We start from the raw sequence: 23,385 nt of genomic DNA, 5'->3' as shown, positions 1-23,385 counted from the left end.
TATATATGTGTGTGTGTGTGTGTGTGTGTGTGTATGTATATATATATATATATATATATATATATATATATATATATATGTGTGTGTGTGTGTGTGTGTGTACCATTACCGTTAAAATATTACAGGTGTGTAGACTTTCTCTTGATCTTTATGTTATAAGAATGAACACAAGCTCTCACTGCAATTTGAACTGATAAGCCAGTCTGAATTTAATATTTAATAATCAAATAGTCTAAATCTATAAAAAAAGGACAATTTGATTCATACTCAAGTCTTTTCAATGATGTTAAACATTTTTGACATTGATAATCTTGCATAATCGTAAAAAAAATTATAACATGATAGATAAAACAGTTTATCATGTTTTCTGTTTATGTCTTTGAATTAGAGATTATTAAATTTTTTATTGTTTTTTTACAGGCAAATAAATAAATAATGTAGAAATAGAGCAAAAAGCATATTTATCAGTTGGGCCTTCCTGTTTCATTTCTGCTGTTTTCATATTGTCTATTCAATGCCCCAATGGAGTTTATTATCAGTGTAAACCATGTAAATGATCATAGCGGCACACAGAGGACACATTTACTGATTGCTGAATGTCTTTTTTACAGCTCTAATCTAATGATGAGCGCTGGAAAGGAGAGTAACACTGAATAAAGAGGAGAGGAGGCTTGTTCTCGTCTGTTGCCCTGCAGTCTGACCCAGAACAAGAGAGACGGAGGATGGGGCGTGGTCTTTTTGAAGGTTAAAAGCTTGTCTCATTTGTGTACTCAGAAACCCAGAGGCACTTCCACATTAAACTAACCAATCACAGAACACAAGACACACCTGCTCTTAGAAGAAGGCCAGGGATTGGTCCCAGCGTAAAAATGACACCTGGGCAGGGCTCCAAGGTGTACCTGAAAACCTAGATGTTTTGTTGGAACAGTTTCTTCGCTTCAGGAGCTTTAGGAGATTGTGTTTCTTCTCATGCTTAAGACTCCATTACTATTGTCTATGCGTCTTCATCAGGTACCTTCAGACCGGTTCGAGAGGTTTGGCCTAACGTGGAATGAGCAATCATACCTTTACCAAGTGGAAGGAGCAGGAAGTGATCTTCCTCAGCTAAAGCGACTCTGCGACACAATGGCATCTCTTGTCCAGGAATCCATACTGAATGACGGCAACAGGAATTCATAGGGTAACTAATAGTTTTTTTAATTATTTGAATATGTTCAACAATTTGACTAAATATTTCATCAATTGCAAAAAAAAGTTTTTATATGTATCTCTGGTAATATATATACAATAGTATAGTTTACTATTAATAAATGCTAATAGTAAACCATTAAAAAGGACAATGAAATGGTAAAAATATATAAATTATATTTTAGATAAAAAAATCTTCCTTTCATTCTTTAGTGTAAAAATCAAGTATGAATTTTAGTCTGAAATATGGATAATTAAGATTTGTGAAACATAAAGGACTATGAGTGCCCAGCTTGTTAACTTTCACTTCCGTAATGTGTCAAACCTGTTTGATCAGTTTAAAACAAAGAGGTATGAAGTAGAAAATGTAAAGCATTAAATTAAATTATGTTCAGTGATGCAACAAAAGTTTTTAATGTTATAATATAACGTGGTTTGTACAAATTAAACATAAATTAGACTTGTTGTATTTGAGAAACTATTTATAAACGTTAAAAATTGGTTGATACATGGACACCCGCTCATAAAATCTGATTGCTGATGCAATCTCATACACACAATTTTTCCTCTCCTCACTTGAAAGTGTTCTAATAAAAAGGTACAAGGAAGAGAAAATGTAACCTTAATTGATCTTTTCAATTTTACTGTGAGCTGTGACTTTAAACAACAACAGAGCCAAAATGTAAAAACTTACTTAGCTTGGTTTCTGTAGTAAGTGAGTTATCTTATCTAATCTGTTGTACAGGTGAGGGGTCAGTCAGGTGCACACTCAGGTATAGGTGACAAAGACCAGCCATTTTGATTAGCATGACTAAGCGCTTTCCTTACCACCTATGTTGTGTGACTGTAATGGGATTTGGAGGCTGTAGACGCAATTTTGTTTTGATGCAGGTGCGACCAATTAGTCAAACTCTCCCAGGTCATGGAGACGTCTCAAAGGTCATGGTTTCCAAGGATGCAGGCCAGGACGTACACCTAAGAAATAAACTTCTGGTGTTACAATGTTTTAGTTTTTGCTAATAATAGCTTTCAAGAAAATGAGTAAGTGCATAGTGAAACTGGAAGTGGTCCAGTCCAAATGAGCATGCACGGTAATATGCTTACATCAAAAGCCATTGGGGTCTGTTGCAAGATAAGCAGTGTTTAAAGGAAATCCATAAAGCTATAAAAAAGATGGGCCAGTCAGGAAAATAGATAATCATTAACAAACACCTTACAATGTCTTGCTAAAGTACAGTAACTCTGATTTTATAGTGATAGACATTAGCATAGAGTCCTTGGCTCTCCTCATGTTTCATGCCGAACTGAAAACAATTAGATGGAACACACAAAAAAAAAATGTGACAAACCCTGGATGACTATCTCCATCTTACAAGGCAGTTTTGGATGTTATATCTTCTCTAATACTGCCTGGTAATGATGCAGATGGTCCTCCTCAAGCATCGCTACAAATGCTTTGCATCTGGGTGTGGATTTGCAGACTATGCAAATAAACACACACACAAATACACAAAGGAAAATATGCTATGAAAAGATGTGTATTCTTTGGCTGGATCATTTGAATACTATGATGCAAAAGAAGTTCATTCATTGTCTCTAGGCTACATCTTACCCGGCAGTGTTTGATTGTTCACTGATGTTCTAACACTGTCTGGTAACGATGCACTCTGGGGGCTCAGTGACCATGACTTTAATGCAAAATGAACAGAAAATGCTTTCAAAATTGTGATCAAGTATGGAATGTAGCATATTTTGACTTTAGAATGTGTTTAAATGTTCTTTAATAAATCAAGTTAAGGATTTAAAACAGGAAGACTGGATGAGACTGCTTGATAAAAATAAAGGGAGTGTAATTAAAAGACGAGGTATGAATATAGATCCTCTCACTTAGGCATCAGTAAAATTATGAACCCCACCCTGTTAAGTTCAAATGCCTTCATGAATGTCACAAAAGTAGTTCCTCCATGCTCACACACCCTCTAATGTGTAATGTGCCATTCAGCGATCAGTTCATTCTCCTTTTCTTGTGTCTTATTGTGTGCATGACACCTGAGATCTGTGTGACAAACACTAATTGAACTGTACCTTTCCTGTTCGCTGTGCTGGAGAGGAAGTAATGCCAGTCTGAAAAATATTAAAAATTATTAAGTTTTGTGTGTGTTAATGATTTGAAACCCATTTCACTTATTTTGCAGGTCATTATGTATTCTACGATGGAATGTGCAAAGAAAAGTCAAAGTTTTTATGTGATTTAAACAAGTTAATGATAAAAGAGAGATATAAATAACACATAGACTGAAGGGACAACTTATATGACAAATTAGTTTCTATGGAAAATGTATCTGTAGGCATGACTCAGTAAAACATTTGGTTGCATTCTGAGTGTGAATGAGGAAATAAGATAGTTTTCTGCCCATTAAGTAATTTCAGGGGTGTGTTGTTTACCGAGAAATGAAAATTCTGTCATCTTTTACTCACCTTCATGTCGTTCCATACCTGTGCGAGACAAACGATCACAGAAGAAGATATTTTGAATAACATTTTAGCTGTTTTTGTCTATATAAAATATACTTACCAAGTTGTCTCAAAATCAATTTGGATGCTGACGCTTAATTCTGACAATAACCCTTTGAATCTCTGCGTGCACTTTATCCTTTACTAACAGATCCTTTAAACAGTTTCCTTCAAGATCTTTCTCCTGAAAAAATAACCTTATTTCTGTCCTTTTCTTTTTGTCTGCTTTTATTTCTTCTACAGTCACATGACATCAGACCCTTTCTTCTGCCTCTCCGCTGCAGTAAAATCCTCTGATTTGTGTCTTACCAGGCAAGTTTAGATGCTGATACTCTGTCTAATACTGCCTGGTAATGCCATCAATCACAAGGAATTTGATCATCATTTTTCATTTTCCTTCCTTACTGCCACAAAGGATGAGTTTTTCATTTATTTATTTACTTTTTAAACAGTGTTTAGAGTTATTATCTTTAAAAAAAGTATTTTAAATGTTGTACCGGATATATGTAATTTTCTTAAACATGTATTAAAGAATATGGTCAGATCCTTTAAACAGTTTCCTTCAAGATCTTTCTCCTGAAAAAATAACCTTATTTCTGTCCTTTTCTTTTTGTCTGCTTTTATTTCTTCTACAGTCACATGACATCAGACCCTTTCTTCTGCCTCTCCGCTGCAGTAAAATCCTCTGATTTGTGTCTTACCAGGCAAGTTTAGATGCTGATACTCTGTCTAATACTGCCTGGTAATGCCATCAATCACAAGGAATTTGATCATCATTTTTCATTTTCCTTCCTTACTGCCACAAAGGATGAGTTTTTCATTTATTTATTTACTTTTTAAACAGTGTTTAGAGTTATTATCTTAAAAAAAAATAGTATTTTAAATGTTGTACCGGATATATGTAATTTTCTTAAACATGTATTAAAGAATATGGCCCTACTCTTCATACTGTATGTATGCTTATTTTGCTTAAATGCACACTACATGTACATTTATTGTATATTTTGGTCACTAAACACAATAAAAGTGAATTACAATCAAATTGATATTTGACTTTGTGTGTCATTTTGTATATGAAACACAGGATTGACACATTTTGACCAATTTTTGACACTTTTTTTTGTGATTGCTGAAGATTTTTAGACATAGTTGAAATTACATAATTCAACTTGTGTGCCAGGTATAATTTATTGTATTTTTTTAAATAACAGATTTGAGCAATTATATTTTTGTCTGATCAGACAAAGTTATCACACTATACCTTTCAACATTTACTTTCCACAAAAACGTGCACAGCAATAGATAATAAAATAATATTTTATTAATAATACTATATAAAATAATAGATCATTATTTATAATAATAATTTTTTTTTAGAGCAGAGCAAAACCAATTAAATATTTTACAACAGAGCAAAACTAGAAAAATATACTACTATATAGGCTAGATATATTATCATACTACAATATATTGCCAAATGTTTGGGACACCCCCTTCTAACGACTACTTTAGTAATTTCCATGAGTACAAATCTTAATGTTTAAGCATATAATGATATTCTATGATATTCTAGGGTTCGAATTTCACGGTGATTCTTTTGCGTTGTAACATAATTACGTCTTCCCGTATTCATTTTAATTATATACATTTTAAGTTTATTTTCACTTTTAAATCTCTAAAAGATGTTGCATGTTTTACATACAGAAGCTAGATGATGGCGTGTGTTGTGAATTTCTTTATTTTGCATGGCAAATAAATACTACATTCACAAACAAAATTTGCAAAATGTATAACTTACCACAATGTGACTGACTTTTACTAGTAGAGGAGTCACTGAAAAAGTCCTTGATGCTTATTTAAAGAAAGAAAGAAAGAAACCCTATTAAACTTTATGGAGAAATATTTACAATGTAATACCCCTACTCTACATCCCTAAATATTACGGATTTTGAATGGAAAAATTACGATTTTTTTTTCTCTCTTTCCTTCTTTCTTTCCAGAATGGTAATATTTTAAAGGGATCTTTACTTGTCTTTTATCAATTTTGTCTTAAGAAATAAAAAATAATAATTTGCAGCTATTTAGCATATTACGACCAACTCTCACTTTACACTGTCTTTCCAGGATGGGAACTATCGTTCTAGAACTGTACTGGAATCATGCGCCAAAAACCTGCAAGAGTTTCGCAGAGCTGGGCAGAAGAGGATATTACAACAACAACAAGTTCCACCGCATCATCAAAGACTTCATGGTTCAAGGAGGCGATCCAACAGGGACAGGTGAGGATAAAAGGAATACTCATCATTCAACACTCCTTTTAGATATTTCATTTGACAATTCCATAAGATGAATCACAGTACGCTGAATTAAGTGGCTGTTGAGAAATGGAATAAAGGTGGTGAATATGTTTTATCAAGCGAAACAATCTACTTTGTCGTCAATACAATGGACTTTAATTTTAATTTACTGTCAGTTTGTAAAATGTATTTATATAAAATGTATTTTATATCTGCAGGTCGTGGTGGTGCATCTATATATGGCAAGCAGTTTGAAGATGAATTGCATCCAGAGTTGAAATTTACAGGTGAGTAATATAACAAATAATGCATGAGTAGATTAAATAGTATTGTTAAAAGCACTGCTATTTATAAAACTATGAAAAGTTTGTAAGCTGCTCAATAGATCCCATAAGTAGAATAAATTGCTAGGGAAATATTACTTTTATAAAAAATAAAAAAAATATCCAGCATAAGAACTAGTTTACAGCTTAAGTTTTGATATTACAAATCAGCCAGTGCTTGATTTATTTATATATTTTGTAGGTGCTGGAATTCTCGCAATGGCCAATGCAGGGCCAGATACAAACGGAAGCCAGTTCTTCCTCACGTTGGCTCCCACACAGTGGCTGGATGGGAAACACACTATATTTGGACGGGTCTGCCAGGGCATTGGAGTTCTTAATCGTATTGGCATGGTTGAAACCAACAGTCAGGACCGCCCTATGGATGACATTAAAATTCTCAGAGTGAATTTACCTAACTAAGACGTCTGCTTGCATAACGTTTTGTGCCTTATTTTTGTACAGTCCTTTTATTACATTAAACTTTCAGAGTTTTCATAAAATATACTCTCTGCTCTCTTGATTCCCCCAGTACAAACCCATGGCCACATGGTGGTGTCTTAACTATATGAGGTTCATTACAGAAAAATGTCTATTTAATGTGTACATTCCTTTACATTACAACAAATGACTCAGAAAGGTTAAGAATTACTTGGAGATGTAATTGGAGATGACAATCATGATTTCAGCACAGTCACACTGCATTAGTTGCTCATTGATTTGAAATGCTTTCTTTGAAACAGAACAAGAGAAAACTTGATCATACAATTTATCATATCAAATATAGAAATAAAGCTTACTCATGGCACAGCACAAGGTCACCAACAGAATATGCAATCATAAATCGTGTCTTTTTTAACTCCTGGTCGTGATGCTAATTATTAAATATTAAATATTTAAAACTGTATATTGAATAAATGTTAGGTGAAAAGCTTTAAAAAGAGTTAAACAGAAATTGCACACACAACATGGCCTAGCAGTGACTTATTTTGGCAGAACATCAGTTGGAACCAATATCACCATAATCCTGGTTTTCTGGACAGATGTTTTATGATCTTAGACTTCAAAGGATTTTTATGGAAAACCCAGATTTCAGAATGCAGCTATCCTGGATTAAGCTTAATCTGTGTCTATGGAAAAAGGTAAACAAAGCCATAGAGGTTATGACCCACACAATCCTATTATTGTTGGGGCCTAAAAATGGGTGCTTGTTGCCTATGAGTAGTGTAAATTACTTGAAAGCATTGCTTTTTATCATCTGGGAGATTGGGAAAATGACCAGACAGAAAGAAAAATAATTTCTCTCTTCAGTCTGTACTTTGTCTCTCTAAAATGCATGAAACACACTTCAATATAAATAAAGATAAGTATGATTTACAGACTAATCTAAAGGATGTTAAAAAGATTCCTCCACTACATATTCTGATACGTTTACTTTTTTTAATTTATACTGTTTTTGTTTTATATGTATAATAAATCTAAAAAGATACTAGAATATGAGTTTAAAAACTACTATAAAGACAACATACTTCAAAACATACAACTATAAAAATACATATATCACCTTGTCCATGATTTGTATTTTCCAAAAACCTTGGTGCTGATTAAGCACATTTTACATAATGCCCTCAAGGTATGTGAAACACTGTATATCACTGAAAGAAATATCAATAAAGCTCTTACCATGGATCATATAAAAACAATGCCCGAAGGCTCAGTTTATCTCAGAGCAGGTTAACTTGCATGAGAAAATCATAAAGAAAATCTCTAATAAGCTGTCCCCTGAGAATACCCAACTGTCAAAATGCATGACTGCTTTGTTTTATTATGGCCGCTCTGCTTTAAGGCAATACATGTACTGTATGTGTTTGTATAGTAAAAGTATCTGCATCTGTAAAGGCAAGATTCAGTGTTTGCTATGAAACAAATAATCATTGCTTTTTAAAAAGTATTTTGTAAAAAGGTGGGCTCACAATCAGCACTAATAGATTGCAGTCCATAAATAAATGTTTTATATAAAACAAGGCACTATTAACTTTATGCAGAAGGAAGGATATATGCAGTTGTATCAGCGGTTGTCTTACTTTTGCCTTTTTAATCTGTTAGTTTACCTCTCACTAGGCCACATACTGTAACAATTATTATAATTTTTTTTCAAAATCAAAAACTTTATAAATTTTCCCATTAGGACTAATTGACTGAACTGCTTTTTAATATATAGGTACAATTGATGTAATGGCAGTTGAACATTAAAGGTTGTCTGGGGTCTTTTCTCTGTCTGTACAGGATGACAGAGTATAATGATGTGCCGAGGGTCTCTGAGACTGAGGTAGATCCTCTGCTGGAGTGCAAGCCAACTGGAGACGCTGAGGGCAACTGTCACGAATCCGGTCCATGAACTTCCAATTTCATTGACTCTCGCACCACACACTGTTGCACATCACCCCGGACTACATTTCCCATCATGCATTGCACTGATTGCACTCAGCACGGATTGCACACAGCTGTTCACACTGATTGCACCCAGCTGTTTCATATCACTCCCTCACTATTTAACACTCACTCTGATCCCTTCCCTCTGCCGAGTATTGTTTCAGCGTTTATCACTCCCCTAGTGATAGCTACACTACAGAGCCCTCAGTCGTTTCCCAGCCTTAGCCTTAGCCTTAGCCTCGTTCTCGGTTTCTGATCTTCGCCTGGTTTCCTGGATTTCTCCCCTAGTCTTGCCCCTTCTGATTCTGTCTGCAGTTCATCGACCCACGCTAGCCCTAGGATTATTCTTGTGTTTTGCCCGCCATATACCTGTCTGCCTCAGTTTGACCCTGCCTGCTTCATGACCATGTCTCTGTCTTCTCCACAATAAAAGCTTTGCGAATGGATCCGCACATCTCACGTCTCGTCAGCCCTGTAACAGCAACACACATAAAACATTTTTCACTTATAACTATTACATTTCAATCCATAGGAAATGAAAGAAATTCATTCCTGTTGTGAAACAACTGTTGCCTGCTGGTTTTGTTAAAGGTTTCAGAAACATTTCCAGACATGAACATTTTCAATAAAAAAGCATTTCTTTTTATTTTTCTTGACAACACCTACCTCCCAGAAAGTCCCTTTTCCCATGTAGAGTTTGTAAATCATGTTTCTGGGGATGAGAGAGAGAGAGAGGATGCTGTGAGGAACCGGCCAATACCGTATGCCCACCAAGGATACATATATGTGTCCAAGACATATGGCGTAAGAGTAAAAGATTTGAGTCCCAGCGTCCATCCATACCTTACAAAGACCAAATGAGCGATACAATTCAGAAAGAGCAACATAAAAAACAGGATATAGCAAAAAAAAAATTTGAGATGGTTGCTTAATTTATTAATCCAGATTTTCAGTAAACCATTCTAGGCTTTCGAATGCCTTTACCTGTGGGTCAGCTAGCCGTGTCAGGTCTGGGTACATGTAGTAGTGGATGCTGTTGGCGGCACCAGGTAAAGTGACCCCTCATAAGAGCAGTATCAGGAGTATAACGTAAGGGAATGTTGCTGTGAAATAGACTGCCTATAAATATAATAAATATTTTAGCTTTTTAGCTTTTAATTGAAAGTAATATACAGTATATGGGTATTGCATGCTAAAAATTGTTTCCTGATACTGGTAATAAAAAGTTTTTTTTTAATATTGACATATTTAAGCCATGCAGGACATTTTGTCATTACTTTCTTAGCATTTTCTTAACAGGTAATACGAATGTGTGTAACCTTCCCAGTAGATTTCACACCTTTCCAGATGCAGAAGTAGATCATAATCCAAACAAGTATAAGAGAATAAGAGCCAAGTTCCACCTTACTGTGCCCAAATGATGTATTCCACTGGACAGTTGCAAAACTCTGTGACTGAACACGCAGAAAGCATTTAAACGATATAATAAAACAGTGAGTTGGCTGACTTATATAGATGAACTGCTATATATGTGAAATGATAGACACAATCAAAACATGTTCATATTCATACACTATGGTACACCATTTTAACATGGTACCATGTCCGGTAAAATCTATAAAATGTAATTGTTATTTTATTTTCAGTGTATGTTCATTGAATGATTTTTATTTAACTCACCGCCAGAATTCCATCACAGAGGAAGAAGCATTAAGAGGAGACGTCCACCCTGAACTAGAATTCTTCCCACTAAGCACAGTACAAGCATCTAACACCAAAGAGACACAAATGGATGAAAGTATATAACATAGTGCTAACAATCATGAAGAAACCATATACACCCAGACCTAGCCTGATGAAATTAATCAAAACATCTTTTTCATACATAGTAGCTAAACAAGATTCTATATATTTCCTACTCTATTCCTGGCATAAGCATCAATGTTTGGTAAAAGAGGGTGCAAAGGGAAAAATACATTATCTAATAATATAAGTAGTTGCAGTGTGTGTACTGACACACTTCATATAAACAATGTAATCACAATCAAAAAATTCACAAATTTGCGTGAAAATGCTAGCTATGACAACTTGATTAAATTCCTCCAGAACATATATAAAATGTCCTCCTTTGACTAGATTAAAAAAAAAAAAAAAAAAAAGATTAATGTGCCAGCACCCCATTAAAAAACCCAACCTATGAATAAATATAATTGTGATTCAAGGCCTACATTCATACAAAGATACATACATCTGACCTTTAACCAAATGTACCTGTGTTCCACAGATTGCTGCAGCTGACCCAGGGCAGTTCCACACTGAAGGCTGAGAAAAGGTACAGGAAGGCCCAGACTATGATGATGATGTAGGTAATTGAGCCATAGACAATAATCATTTGACTGGCATAACCCATTCCTGAAAAAGAGAGCTGTGTTAACACTGACTTTTTAAACAAATGTTACCTTATTTTACTTGCCAATAAATTGAAATCATGTAACATACAGTATACAATAAAAATATGAAAAAGTATATGCTAGAGATAGAGGACACTGTTTAAAATTTAATAACTTATAGTTTAGCAATTAGCAATAAAAGCTTGGTGTTGTGGATCACTAAAATAGTAGGTGAAAACTAGTTTCTGTAATAAAATGTAATTGCTGAAAAAAAAAATTCATATAAACTTAAATTAACTAATGAATATTAACTATACGCAACAACCCTTTATTTATTTCAAAGAGACATAACAAATATGTAATTTCACTACATTTTAAGAAGCGTCACATAATGCATACAAATTTAGAAGTGAGCAACCCACCTTCAAAAAGAGGACAGATCTTTCTCCAACATGTGATGCATCCCTGACTTGTGTACTGACCCAAAGATGTCTCAAGCACAAAAAGTGGGATACCACAAGTGAGCAGGTACCAAGACATATGGAATGAAAAAAGCCCCTAAGGATTTAAGAGAGTCATTAAAATATTATATGCTATATATTATATTATATTAAAAATAGATAGAATTATATTAATAATAGATAGATAGAATATTGTTTAGGAAAAAAGTTCCTGTTTTATGATTAATGTTACCCACCTGGAATACAAATGCAATTCACATAGAAAGGTGTAACTGATTGTGAATATTAACTGGCTTTATAATATAATAAACAAGCACAGGGATTTATTTTAGTATATTTGCTGCCGAAGCAAGCACGCACAGGTATTTATATGTAAACAAACAAACAGATGGTTTATAAATAAATGCTTTTTAATAAATTCAGATTATGTAGTCCCTTAGTCTCACATAAAATTAAAACCATAACCAAACCTATCATAAACTATCTAAAGTATTGTCCAAAACTACTTACCTCCTCCATTTTTATAGCAAAGATATGGGAACCTCCAAACATTTCCAAGCCCGATGATAGCTCCGGCCACAGTCAGCAGAAATTCAATCTTGTTTGCCCATTGGCCTCTCTCTTCGGGACTTATATCAGCCTGTTGGTTCCCTGTCCGCCTGGTGGAGGAGCCTGCCATTCTCACAGTGTTTATGCCTGTGTCTGTCGGCGCTTACGTAGGTGTGTGTATGATTCGAAGAAGGGTGCATGTGTATTAGCGTGATTCTTTACCACAGCTTTTAAGCATTACCAGGGGTGGGCGGCGGGTGCTGAGGCTGCCAGGTGTTTTTATCCTGAGGGTGAGAGTAGAGATGTGTTAACTTGTTCTTCCTCTTAGTTTATTAGTTCTGTGACTACAGGCATTTTTAATAAAAAAAAGGTTTCTTCTCAGCAGTCATCAGTCATGCTGTGACCTGTGCAGTTCTTCCAGTGCCCTTTACTCAGCTTCTGGTTATGGAGGGTATGAGGGGTTGATCTGCTGAATCTAGTAACCCGACAGCTGCTAGCCATTATCTCTGTACTTTTTTTTGTTCTGTGATTTCTGAGACATGGGGAAAAAATGGGTACCTGCCACTAGCATTTTTTCCACTTTGATTATAACTCGAATGCTCTTAAAAATTTACTCTTTGATTTCTCTTTATAAAAAAGTTCTACCCCTAAAATCATTTTAGACCAGCAGAACTTTATACTTCCTATACTGTTAGCTAAAATGGAGGTTAAATCAACTTGAAAGTAAAGTAGAAATATAAATATCTATCTCTTATAGAAACATTACAACTGTGTCCTGGCATAAGGAATTTCACAATAGAATGTTCTGTGTTGGTACCATAAGATTTTAATGATATTATTTACATTTATTTTTTAAATTTCATTTTACAAAGTAATTGTGTTTACAATCCCAATATTTCACAACTATGATAAATCAGCTTCGACACATAGTAAAGAAATTGTTTGGGACTTGTGTATGTTTATCTAACAAATAAGGGGTCTTTTATGAATTTACTCTTTGAATTAAATATTAAGGTGCTGTTTTTTCCTACTGCCATTTAAGGAGTCTGATATGAGGAATGTCACATTTTGATTTAGACTGTGTTTATGGCATCTGTTCATTGCTTTCATGGGAGACATTCATATCTGAGAAGTGCTTGGTTATGACTATAAGCTGCATTAGCAAGGTCAAGATGGCTTTGTGTTAAGAATAAACTGCTCAAAATATGATTTGATGCATAATTTAATCATAGTAAGGATCAAGCATTGCAATAAATGATGCAAGCTTTAGGTTCTCATACTATCTTGGATGAACTTAGTGCTTTTATAACTTAATTTGACCTGTAAACTTGCTCTGCAACCTCTTTGTCTCTATTGTCTTGACTCTGCCCTCCTTACAAAATTCATGCTTATATCATCTCAATAAATGACTAGTGGGAACATTACACAACAGCTTTTATAACACAGGATTTGATATAACTTTTTTGAGGATTGAACTGTTTTTAAAAAAGTATCTGTTATTTAAGAGTTGAATCATCTGAGTGATTACAGATTCTTTGGAATTCCCATTTTTCCTGCTGGATTAGGTGAAGGATGAGAAGGCACTGTAGATTACATACATTAACTGAATGACATTTATTAATTGATGTCTTGTATAAGGCGGTACAAAACGCCTCTTAAATATTTTCTGAGTAAAAATGTGATGAGAAAAATGTCTTAAAATTGGCCGCTTGGCAATCAGATTAAATTAAATAAAATTCAAGGTATTTAGTATTAAAATAGTATTTCATTAATATACAATACAACTGTTATCTATACATCAGTGAAATCATAATAATCATTCTATAATTTGTGGTAGTTTATTACCAGCAATTCAATTTAATCACACAATAATGTAGTCCCGTAGCTTTACAAACTGTCAGATAGATCAACACTGATAAGCAAGGCAAGTTTTGTACGAAAATTATTCAAGTATTGACAATTTAATTACACTTAATTACATCAAGTGTATAAACATTTTTCGACACCTTTGGCAAATTCTTCTAGAATTACATTACAAGACACACTCAGTTTGCATTTGAGGATCCATAGATCCGTCATTACCAAACTGCCAGTTTTGTGCGTGAGAGTGAGAGAGAGAGAGAGTACTAAAGTACAAAAGTACAAATATTTATTTGTCCTCAGAATATTCCAGCCTGATCTTGTTTATGGGAAAGCAACATTGGGTGTCCAAGGGTTTAGTCATTTAAGAAGGCTAATGTTTTTGTTCTTCAAGCTGACAAAAACGTGTCTAAACACAATAATAAAGGCAATTTAGCTAAATCAGAAATAACAGATTTTGGATGTTCTGTATGTCTTAATGTTTACAAATCCAATTCAAACCAGACTTGTGGATGGTCTGAAAGCCAGTATGTTATCTCTGGATATGAGTTTCAATCCCATCAGTCAAACTAGGATTGCGTTTCAATTCCGTTTCCACCACTATGACCTTACTGCTCAGTATATCATGTAGCCTATATAAGCAGCTTTCTGCCAGCTTCTATACATAACCTTAATAATGAGTAAATAAATAAGTAGAGAGAATGTACAGTCAGCACAAAATAACCTGTATCAGTTTGTAGGCTATTTTGGCATTATGGTCAATTTTGAGATATTGACCAATTCACATTATTTTCATTCTGCGTACTAACAATGCTACTCACCAAATGTTCATTTGAATTGAAATTACTTTATAATCTTACCTGTTATATAGAGCTTCCGCTAAGAAAACAGTACTTTGAGGTCTCATTTTCAAGACATTGAGACTCAAGTTGGCGCTATTTGGGTTTGTTTGAAACAAGAGAGTCCGTGTGATGTGTGGTTTGCATAGGCGAACATTACTAACGATTATAATGATGATAATAATAGGCTATATACACGTGATATCAAATAATTATTAATAAGCTGTATTTTACTATTTCTGAAGATTATGAGTGGCGCTTACCGGTGTAGGCCTACTGGCAACCACAATGCCATGATGCCACTTATTAATTGGGGTTATTACAGGTGGTTCAGTCGGGCGTTCTCAGTAGGCTATTTTTACCAGGGTGTTATGGGTATTTTTTTTGTAATAGGCGTGATATATATATATATATAAAATAAAAAGATTAGAATTTAAAAACTAATAGAATTATTCATGTTCCTGACACATGACTTAAATCAAATCCCCCAAAATATTGAGAAATGTTTTTCATACCAAAATAAGCTACCAAAATACAGATGTTAAAACTAAACTGCACCTGAAAAGTGTCTAAGTGTTTCAAGTACAAAATGTAGCCTAAATGTGAAAAAAACTGAGTGTAATATGTTGATTTTATTTGGCTTTACTATTTGGTAGCTATTGAGCTGGAAGGCTGTCGACATGAAAACGTAACGATGATCAAAATAGTGGAGCACATAACTTTTTTTTATTTGCTTTGAATCGGTTTAATAAATTTTTGGTGATAAAAAGTCACTTTTTTTTACTCTAAACATTTTCTTAAAATAAAACAAGACCTGATATTTTCTATATTCCAACTCAATGAGCAATAGTAATAATACATTTTTAACTAATATGTTTTTATTAAATTAATTTAAATGTACATAAAAAATTTTGTTTTAGAACATTTATTTATTCATTCCCATGTTAGATTATTTGTGTGTGTGTGTGTGTGTGTGTGTGTTTTTTGTCATTCCAAAGTCTAAACCAGGGGCCCGTTCTTTGTATGTCGCTAACTTTTTTTTTCAGTTAGCTGGATTTGATTGTTGAGGATTTGGCATGATCTTGGATAGTTTGGTCCTTCGAAGCTCATCCCGGAGTTGCTGTCATAGCAACAGGTCCATAAACTTAAACCTGCTCGGGAGCAGGCTTATTTCATGTAAACAGGATTAGATGTCATCTTTTTAAGCAGAATTGATACTTAAAATCTGTCCGTTACCACCGCTACTTTATTACAAGAGTACCCTACTAATCCACGGACAATAATTTAAAATAATAATAATTTAAAAATTAATTTAAAGATAAAATAATAATGTTGTGTAGTCTTTAATACTATGGACACAGCCAGTTTTACTCACTGAGAGATTTATTTGTCATAAAATTATTACTTCATAATTGTATTCGAGTCTTACGCACATGCTATACAGATAATGTAGAGTCGTGCATTAATTTGAGAGATGACAGATATTATGGGAGTGGCTTGATGGAGCACAGGAGATGCAGATAACATGATCTTGACCCTTAAGAAACTTGAATTAATGCTGTCACATAACAAATCTGTTCAAATATAAAATTTAATGAATTGCTAATTACATTTAAATAAAAATGTAAAATATTAGAAATCGTGAATATAAATAATTGGGAATCATGTAACAAATTAAAATTAAATAAAACAGTGCACATTTCATTTATCTATTATAACATTTATGTAGTTTTGTTCGCTTGGCTGTTTCCTTATCAAAGTTCAAAAATTGGTCAAGTTTTTCGTAAGGTGTCTTTTTTAAAAAATTATTACTTCATAATTGTATTCGAGTCTTACGCACATGCTATACAGATAATGTAGAGTCGTGCATTAATTTGAGAGATGACAGATATTATGGGAGTGGCTTGATGGAGCACAGGAGATGCAGATAACATGATCTTGACCCTTAAGAAACTTGAATTAATGCTGTCACATAACAAATCTGTTCAAATATAAAATTTAATGAATTGCTAATTACATTTAAATAAAAATGTAAAATATTAGAAATCGTGAATATAAATAATTGGGAATCATGTAACAAATTAAAATTAAATAAAACAGTGCACATTTCATTTATCTATTATAACATTTATGTAGTTTTGTTCGCTTGGCTGTTTCCTTATCAAAGTTCAAAAATTGGTCAAGTTTTTCGTAAGGTGTCTTTTTTAATTATATGATATGACTACATTGCAGTCTTGCCGCCAGCCAATCACTGCATTGCTGGTCGTGGTTTCGAGTATCGATACATAGCCCCTTTTAAACCAACCTATGGACGTGCAATTATCTCAGATAACTCAATCCAGCCAGACTAATCATCAACAACAGGTGCGTTCGAAGAACCGAATTAGCCAGATCCTGATTAGCGCGATGATATCATCTCGGACGTAATAAGCGACGTACGAAGAACGGGCCCCAGATTTGAACCTCCTAAGAATCATACATTTCTTTGTTCTTATTTCTTTGTTCTTGCTCTTGTAGCCTTTGCTGCCATCTAATGTACTAAGCAGACAGCTCACAATGGAAAGAGTACATAAAGTTAACCATTTCTGTTTTTTTTTTTCTCTCAAGAGCTATCCATCTTGTTCTCAGACATTCAAACATGCATCAGAGCAAACACTTGATGGCATTTCCAGTTTTAATTGTTGACATTTAATCACATTCATTTTATTATACAAGTCTTTCTCTTCAAAAGTTTATATGACTGAAAATAACATTCAACATGGGGCATGCCTGCTTTGCATTGTAAGAATGGGGAAGGGTTGCGACTGCAACATCAACAGACTATAGGAGATCTCCGATCTGTTTATCGAGACCACAATGTCCATCTAATGGAATGACTGTCAAGGCATTGCTCTTTCTACAAATGGCTGTGGCAAAAGTAGTGTCTGTTGCGCCAACACAAACGAACACAGGAGAAGCTGACTGCAACTGCATACCCATATATGTTATGTACATAAACAGAATTACATACTTACAAGAAAATGTAAATACTGTATATAAAGAAACAATCAAAATATCGAATCGAAATCGGAATTCTTGAGACGAAACATTAACATTAACACATCTTTTCATCAGAGAGGATAGAAACATAGAGTGTAAATCACCTCATCTGAGCATTTTACAAGTCCATCTCTGTGTGGTAGATTCATACAGAGGGTAAGACAGTTTGAGAGCGAGACAGTTTGAGGAGCTTTAGAAATGCAGTCTCCGGCAAAGAGTCCATGCATGGGCAGCTCTCGTTCTCGCTCTTTAACTCTGACACATTTGAGATACATTCACATTAATGTACAGTACATCACAGTCATTGAGCTTTGCCCAAGCTTTATTATGACAACGTAAATCTACCGCCAATAGGACAGGTCATTCGATAAGGTCACTGCGAAACCCTCTTCAAGTGGAATACCATCCCACGTTTAGATGAGAAACTGAATTAAAATCACTCGATGAGAGGTTCAATGTTGGTTTCATGGAAACAAAAAAACTGAAAGGTTTAAACTATTTCCCGTTTAGGGCAATAAGCACATTCAGTCATTATACATCTTGGAAATTTAGCAAAATCATGATTTCACATAGGGACTTACAGTACTTTCAGATGATTGCTCACCTCATTACAATTTCAGTGCATTTAACCTGGGTCTAACATGTAACTCAAGGGCTGATTTCCCTTGATGATGAATGAAATTAATGAGGTGTATGGAACGTTTAAAAACATAAAACAAATAAACCAAACAACAAAACAAGCATTTACACTCCAAAGTGGCCCCACGCAATCAAAGTCAACACGGGATTCTAGTTAGTATGTGCTACTGTACCTTTAAATTTCCACTATAGCTACACGTTATTTTAAAAGAGAGTGGACAAAAATCACTTATGGCACAATCAAGTTCTCTATGATCCCACACCTACAGACAAGATGACTAGATATTTTTTTCCCTCAAGCCTGGTTTAAACACACATATAGCGCGAATGTCTATCAAGATGAGGCCTGAGAAAGACAGTAAACCCACTGCTGATCCAGTCCTTTCTGAATGCACACACAACTGTGACTTGTATCACAGAACATGTTCGTGAACAACTCAAACAAATTCTGATATGACTCCATTAGCTGTTATTGCAAAATGTTTATCATACCACAATACCAAAATATAGATGTTAAAAACTAGATCGATCCTCTGAAAAGTGTCTAAAAGTGTCCAAATAGTTAATCATCGCATTCTTAAAGTACAATATATATGTGATTGTGAGTGTAATGTTGATTTTATTTGGATTTACTATATGGCAGCAATATTGTACTGAACTGCAAGGCTCTCAAAATGAAAACGTCACAACGATGTAGCATATAATCTTTACATCATTTATTTTCACTTTTATTTTTTAATGTGAAAATTTTGGTGATACAAAAATAAATCACATTTATTACTCTGAACATTTTCCTTAAATAAGATACTGGTACCTGACCCTTAAAATATTTTCTCTCAGTTATGGCTCCTGGCAAAACATCTAAATCTACTGGGATGCCGTTAGTTTCCAGTGGAATTAAAATAGTAAGTACAACATTAGATATTTCTAAGTTATCAGTTATGATCAACTTTTTGCTAAAAATATGTGTACAATAAGTAAGGCCCACAAAGCCCTGCACTCAGAACAATATGGCTGCCAGTAAGATTTTGAAAAACTGGGTCTACATCCACGCCCAGCAAATAAGATAAAAACCTCTGCTCTTGGAGGTCCCTAGCAAAATTTTCATAACTTCAGAAATGTATAGCTACATCAGTATCGTTGGTGAAAGATAAATTCATTTGAGGGCTGAATTAACAATCATAAGAAAGCAAAAAGCTAAAATTGAAAAACAAAAGATGTGTAACTATTTTAGAACACCAACTGTGTTATAAAAATAGCTGATTTATGAAATTCCAATGAAAAACAGCAGTAATGATAGAGACTATAAAATATCACCTTTAACTAATTACTATAGATTCAATGGGATTTCATTGGGAATACACTGACATGTCTAGTTTTTTTTAGTGTACTTGTAGACAAAATATTATCAAGCCCTGAACTGATCATGATGTAATTGTAAAGAACAGCTGCATTTATGTTTTACATGTTGCTGATTGTTAGCCCTAAAATTCAACATTTACCAATGGCACATAGTTCAGTGATATCATTATATTTTTTGGCACAATATGTTCAAATACAGTTATTATTCAACATGAAACTGCAGTTTGAAAAAGACATTAAATAATACCAAGGTAGATTCTGTGGTTTCCCATACCACCTTTGGTATCTCTAAAACGACTAATCTAACAACATGTTATCTACTTTACGAATAATTCAAATACAAAACAATAAATTAATTAATAAATAAACGAACAAACAGCTAGATAGATAAATAATTCTAAATTAAATAAATATGTTTTGCCTCATGATTCCTGGCATATTTTTTAAGATATAAAAAATAATTAACATTCTTACCTCTCAATATGCATATGGTGCTTTACGTAGCTTTACAAAACATAGATGTACACAAATACACTCTGGGATTCACAGAGAATTGTCACTTTCAGGTATATTGTCACTGGGGATGTGAGAATAGCAGTTTTTTTACTTTAACTATTTAACTACTTTTACTATTTTTTGTTTTCTTTTTTCCTTGAAAATATTTATTTACTTGTTTTCAATGCAAATATCCGCTTTAAATCGCTCCTTCCGTTAAATTTCTGGAAAAATGAAAAACAATATCTGACCGTGTTCTGAGAAAAAAAAATAGCAAAATAAAAAATGACTATCAATGGTGCGAAGAGCAAAAGCTTGAGCAGATACTGAACAAAATAAGCTAATTTCTAGATCAGAATGATCCTCCCTTCCCATATGTTTTGCTGGGCCGAAGTCTGGATTTTAGCACTCAAACGGAGCACTTGAAAACATAGAATTCTCCATTTCAAAATCACCACAAACCCAGAGATACTATGGATCATGTTCTGAATAATTACTTTAAATTGTGTAAACTTTCATTTGCCATAACTTAGTGGGAAATTATGAAATAACGGGAGGCTCAGTTACAATTTGAGAACTATAAGTGCAAACTGAATTGATCGAATCAATTCCTGAGGATAGGAGAATCAAGAGGCATTCAAATACTGAACAATTAGCTCTCTTCATCCTCATTGCAGCCTCCACATAGCTACATATGGGAACTGAAATAGACAATGAGAGAGACTGCTGGAGTATCTTTATCATGATGAAGATCTTGTCTTCAGTTAGTTGCAGAAGAAACTAGATCTATTTTGATAATTATGAAATTATCTTAAATGTGGTAATAAAACACTTATGGTGGTTTCAAGTCTGTTCTGCTCAAGTGTCAAAATACTATGCTGCCTTACTGAAAAGTAAAGAAATAGTTCACCTAAAAATCATCCATTCATCTTAATATCACTCAAAATAGATATGATATTTTAGATATCTAGCAGGCTGCTGTCTTTTGTTTTTTTTTTGGGGGGGGGGTGAACTATCCCTTTAAATCAACAAACAATAAACGACAAATATAAAAAACAAACAAACAAAACTTAAGACACACTTTAGAAACACTGCAGGTTGTTTCCTAATAAAGCATTTTTTTCTGAACTTAATTCTTTGGCCCAAAGCCCAGACAGCAACCCAAAATCACGGTAATAAGTAGTTAACTATCATCTCCCAACCTTCCCACGCAAAATGCGAGAAAAAAATAAATAAAATGCTCAGTGTTTGGCTCAATGGAGTTACTATTTCATCAAGCAGCAGTTGGTATGAGTGTAGAAAATGAGAAAATAGAGGCTTCACTATAATGGTGGGAGGAAAATACCACCAAAACTCTCTTTCCTGAACATTTTCCCTCATTTTCATTTCTGTCATACCTGTAACTCTCTTTCCCCTCTCACAGAGGCAAGTCGGTACTGTTGTGGCGTGTCTTCCGTGAGGTGCCGTCATCCCGAGGGAGAGCCTTCTGTAGGTTTGACATGGCTGCTGTCTTCTTCAGGTCGATCACGGCATAGCATTCTCCACGGCGGGAGGACGGAGCCGCTGCGGTGGCAGCCATGCCACGTTTGAGGGGAGGAGGTCTCTGTGGTACCGGAGCCCCTCCTCCGTGTCCTGAGCAACCGGAGGGCTCACCCTCCAGGTCCACCTGGATGTAGTTGAGCTGGCGAGAGGGAGGAGGAAGTGGGTGACGGCTGTGCTGCTCACAGGTGGCACTGCCACGTCCCGCTCGCTGACGTCTGAAGTCGAAGTTGAAAACCCGGTTGGCCCTCTCAGGCGGGTGAGGGTGGGGAGGGCAAGCGTGACGGAGACGTGTTGAAGGCTGTAGCTGTTAAGAGTTTGCATGCAAGTACGTTTCAGTGCTACTAGTCACAGGGTTTCCATTGACCAATGACTTTCTATGATTTTTTTATTATTTAATACAGATTGGACTCTTAAAGAACAATACCTACCCAATTACATTATTTCAGAGCTAAGCATAATTATAAAAGTATATACTCACTCTATACATTTTCCTGACTATATAATCATTTTATAATTACTATACAATTAATTATATTCAATTTTCACATTTATTATATTTTATTGAAATGTGATATGTAATTTATATGCCATTTTATAAATTTCTATTACTGTCCAGGCCTGGAAATAACTGTTTTACAATTCCCTGATATTTCCCTTGAATTAGATTTGGAATATTCTTTACATGTATTTGCTTGTGCTTTTGTTTACACACATATTTAGTGTTAGAAGTGACAGGGATTCCACACTTTCTACAAAAATTATTTTACACAGACTGCACTCTTAAAGAGCAATATCATAATTTAGTGCTAAGCAGAGCTATTTAAATAAATATTCACTCTAGAAATGTATTTATTATGTATGTATTTACTTACATAAATACTTACATAAATTACTATTATTAGTATGTATTATTTACTTTGTATTATAATTTTTTATAATAAAATATATTTCTTATATATTATTTGTAATTGTATTATATTTGATTGACATATTTCATGTATATTCAATATTCATATAAATATCTATATAAATATAAAATATATTTATTACATTTTATTAAATGTTTTACTTTTTAATATATATATATATATATATATATATATATATATATGTTGGGCAGTAACGCGTTACGAATGTAATTTGATTACTTTTTTAGTAACGGAGTAATTTATCGCGTTTTAATTTTCAAAATAGTAATTAAGAGTATAGTTACAAGCTGAGGTCTCTATACGTTACTGCCACGTTACATTGCTTACAGAATGCAGTGTTTTCTAATCTAGAGATTGTAAAAAGGATGTAGCACACGCACTTTCGAGTCAAGTGCTAGTGGATTAGAGACCTTCTCCCGCGAGACCCGACACAACAGTATGGAAGCCCGTTTCCGCCACTAAATAAAAAAATATAATTCTGTAAGTCATAATAATGAGAAACTAAGTCATTATTTCGAGAAACTA

General features: G+C 34.1%; 2 protein-coding genes and 1 pseudogene across 3 annotated transcripts in view; 1 reads left to right on the top strand and 2 right to left on the bottom strand.

Annotated features, from left to right (window-relative positions):
• The window catches only part of LOC107584443 (peptidyl-prolyl cis-trans isomerase-like 1), a 22,061-nt gene extending 15,236 nt beyond the window's left edge, over positions 1–6,825 (top strand). The window contains exons 1-4 of one of the 2 annotated variants that reach the window (XM_016271067.1): positions 893–1,180; positions 5,827–5,981; positions 6,218–6,286; positions 6,525–6,825. In XM_016271067.1, the coding sequence (XP_016126553.1) occupies positions 5,828–5,981; positions 6,218–6,286; positions 6,525–6,745 (444 nt within the window). In that variant the 5' untranslated portion in view covers positions 893–1,180; position 5,827 and the 3' untranslated portion in view covers positions 6,746–6,825. Of the gene's footprint in view, positions 1–892; positions 1,181–5,826; positions 5,982–6,217; positions 6,287–6,524 lie in introns of those variants that run through there. The other variant, XM_016271066.1, reaches the window with a different exon arrangement.
• A 130-nt stretch (positions 6,826–6,955) lies between these two features.
• Positions 6,956–12,342, bottom strand: LOC107584433 (sodium- and chloride-dependent GABA transporter 2-like; annotated as a pseudogene).
• A 9,164-nt stretch (positions 12,343–21,506) lies between these two features.
• The window catches only part of LOC107584505 (fibroblast growth factor receptor substrate 2-like), a 15,616-nt gene continuing 13,737 nt past the window's right edge, over positions 21,507–23,385 (bottom strand). The window contains exon 8 of the mRNA XM_016271138.1: positions 21,507–22,235. Within this exon, the coding sequence (XP_016126624.1) occupies positions 21,807–22,235 (429 nt within the window). The 3' untranslated portion in view covers positions 21,507–21,806. The remainder of the gene's footprint in view (positions 22,236–23,385) is intronic.

The sequence above is a fragment of the Sinocyclocheilus grahami genome, unplaced genomic scaffold, assembly GCF_001515645.1.
Source record: "Sinocyclocheilus grahami isolate Dianchi unplaced genomic scaffold, SAMN03320097.WGS_v1.1 scaffold60.1, whole genome shotgun sequence".
NCBI classification, from domain to species: Eukaryota; Metazoa; Chordata; class Actinopteri; order Cypriniformes; family Cyprinidae; genus Sinocyclocheilus; species Sinocyclocheilus grahami.
This window is presented reverse-complemented; position numbering and strand designations above follow the sequence as displayed.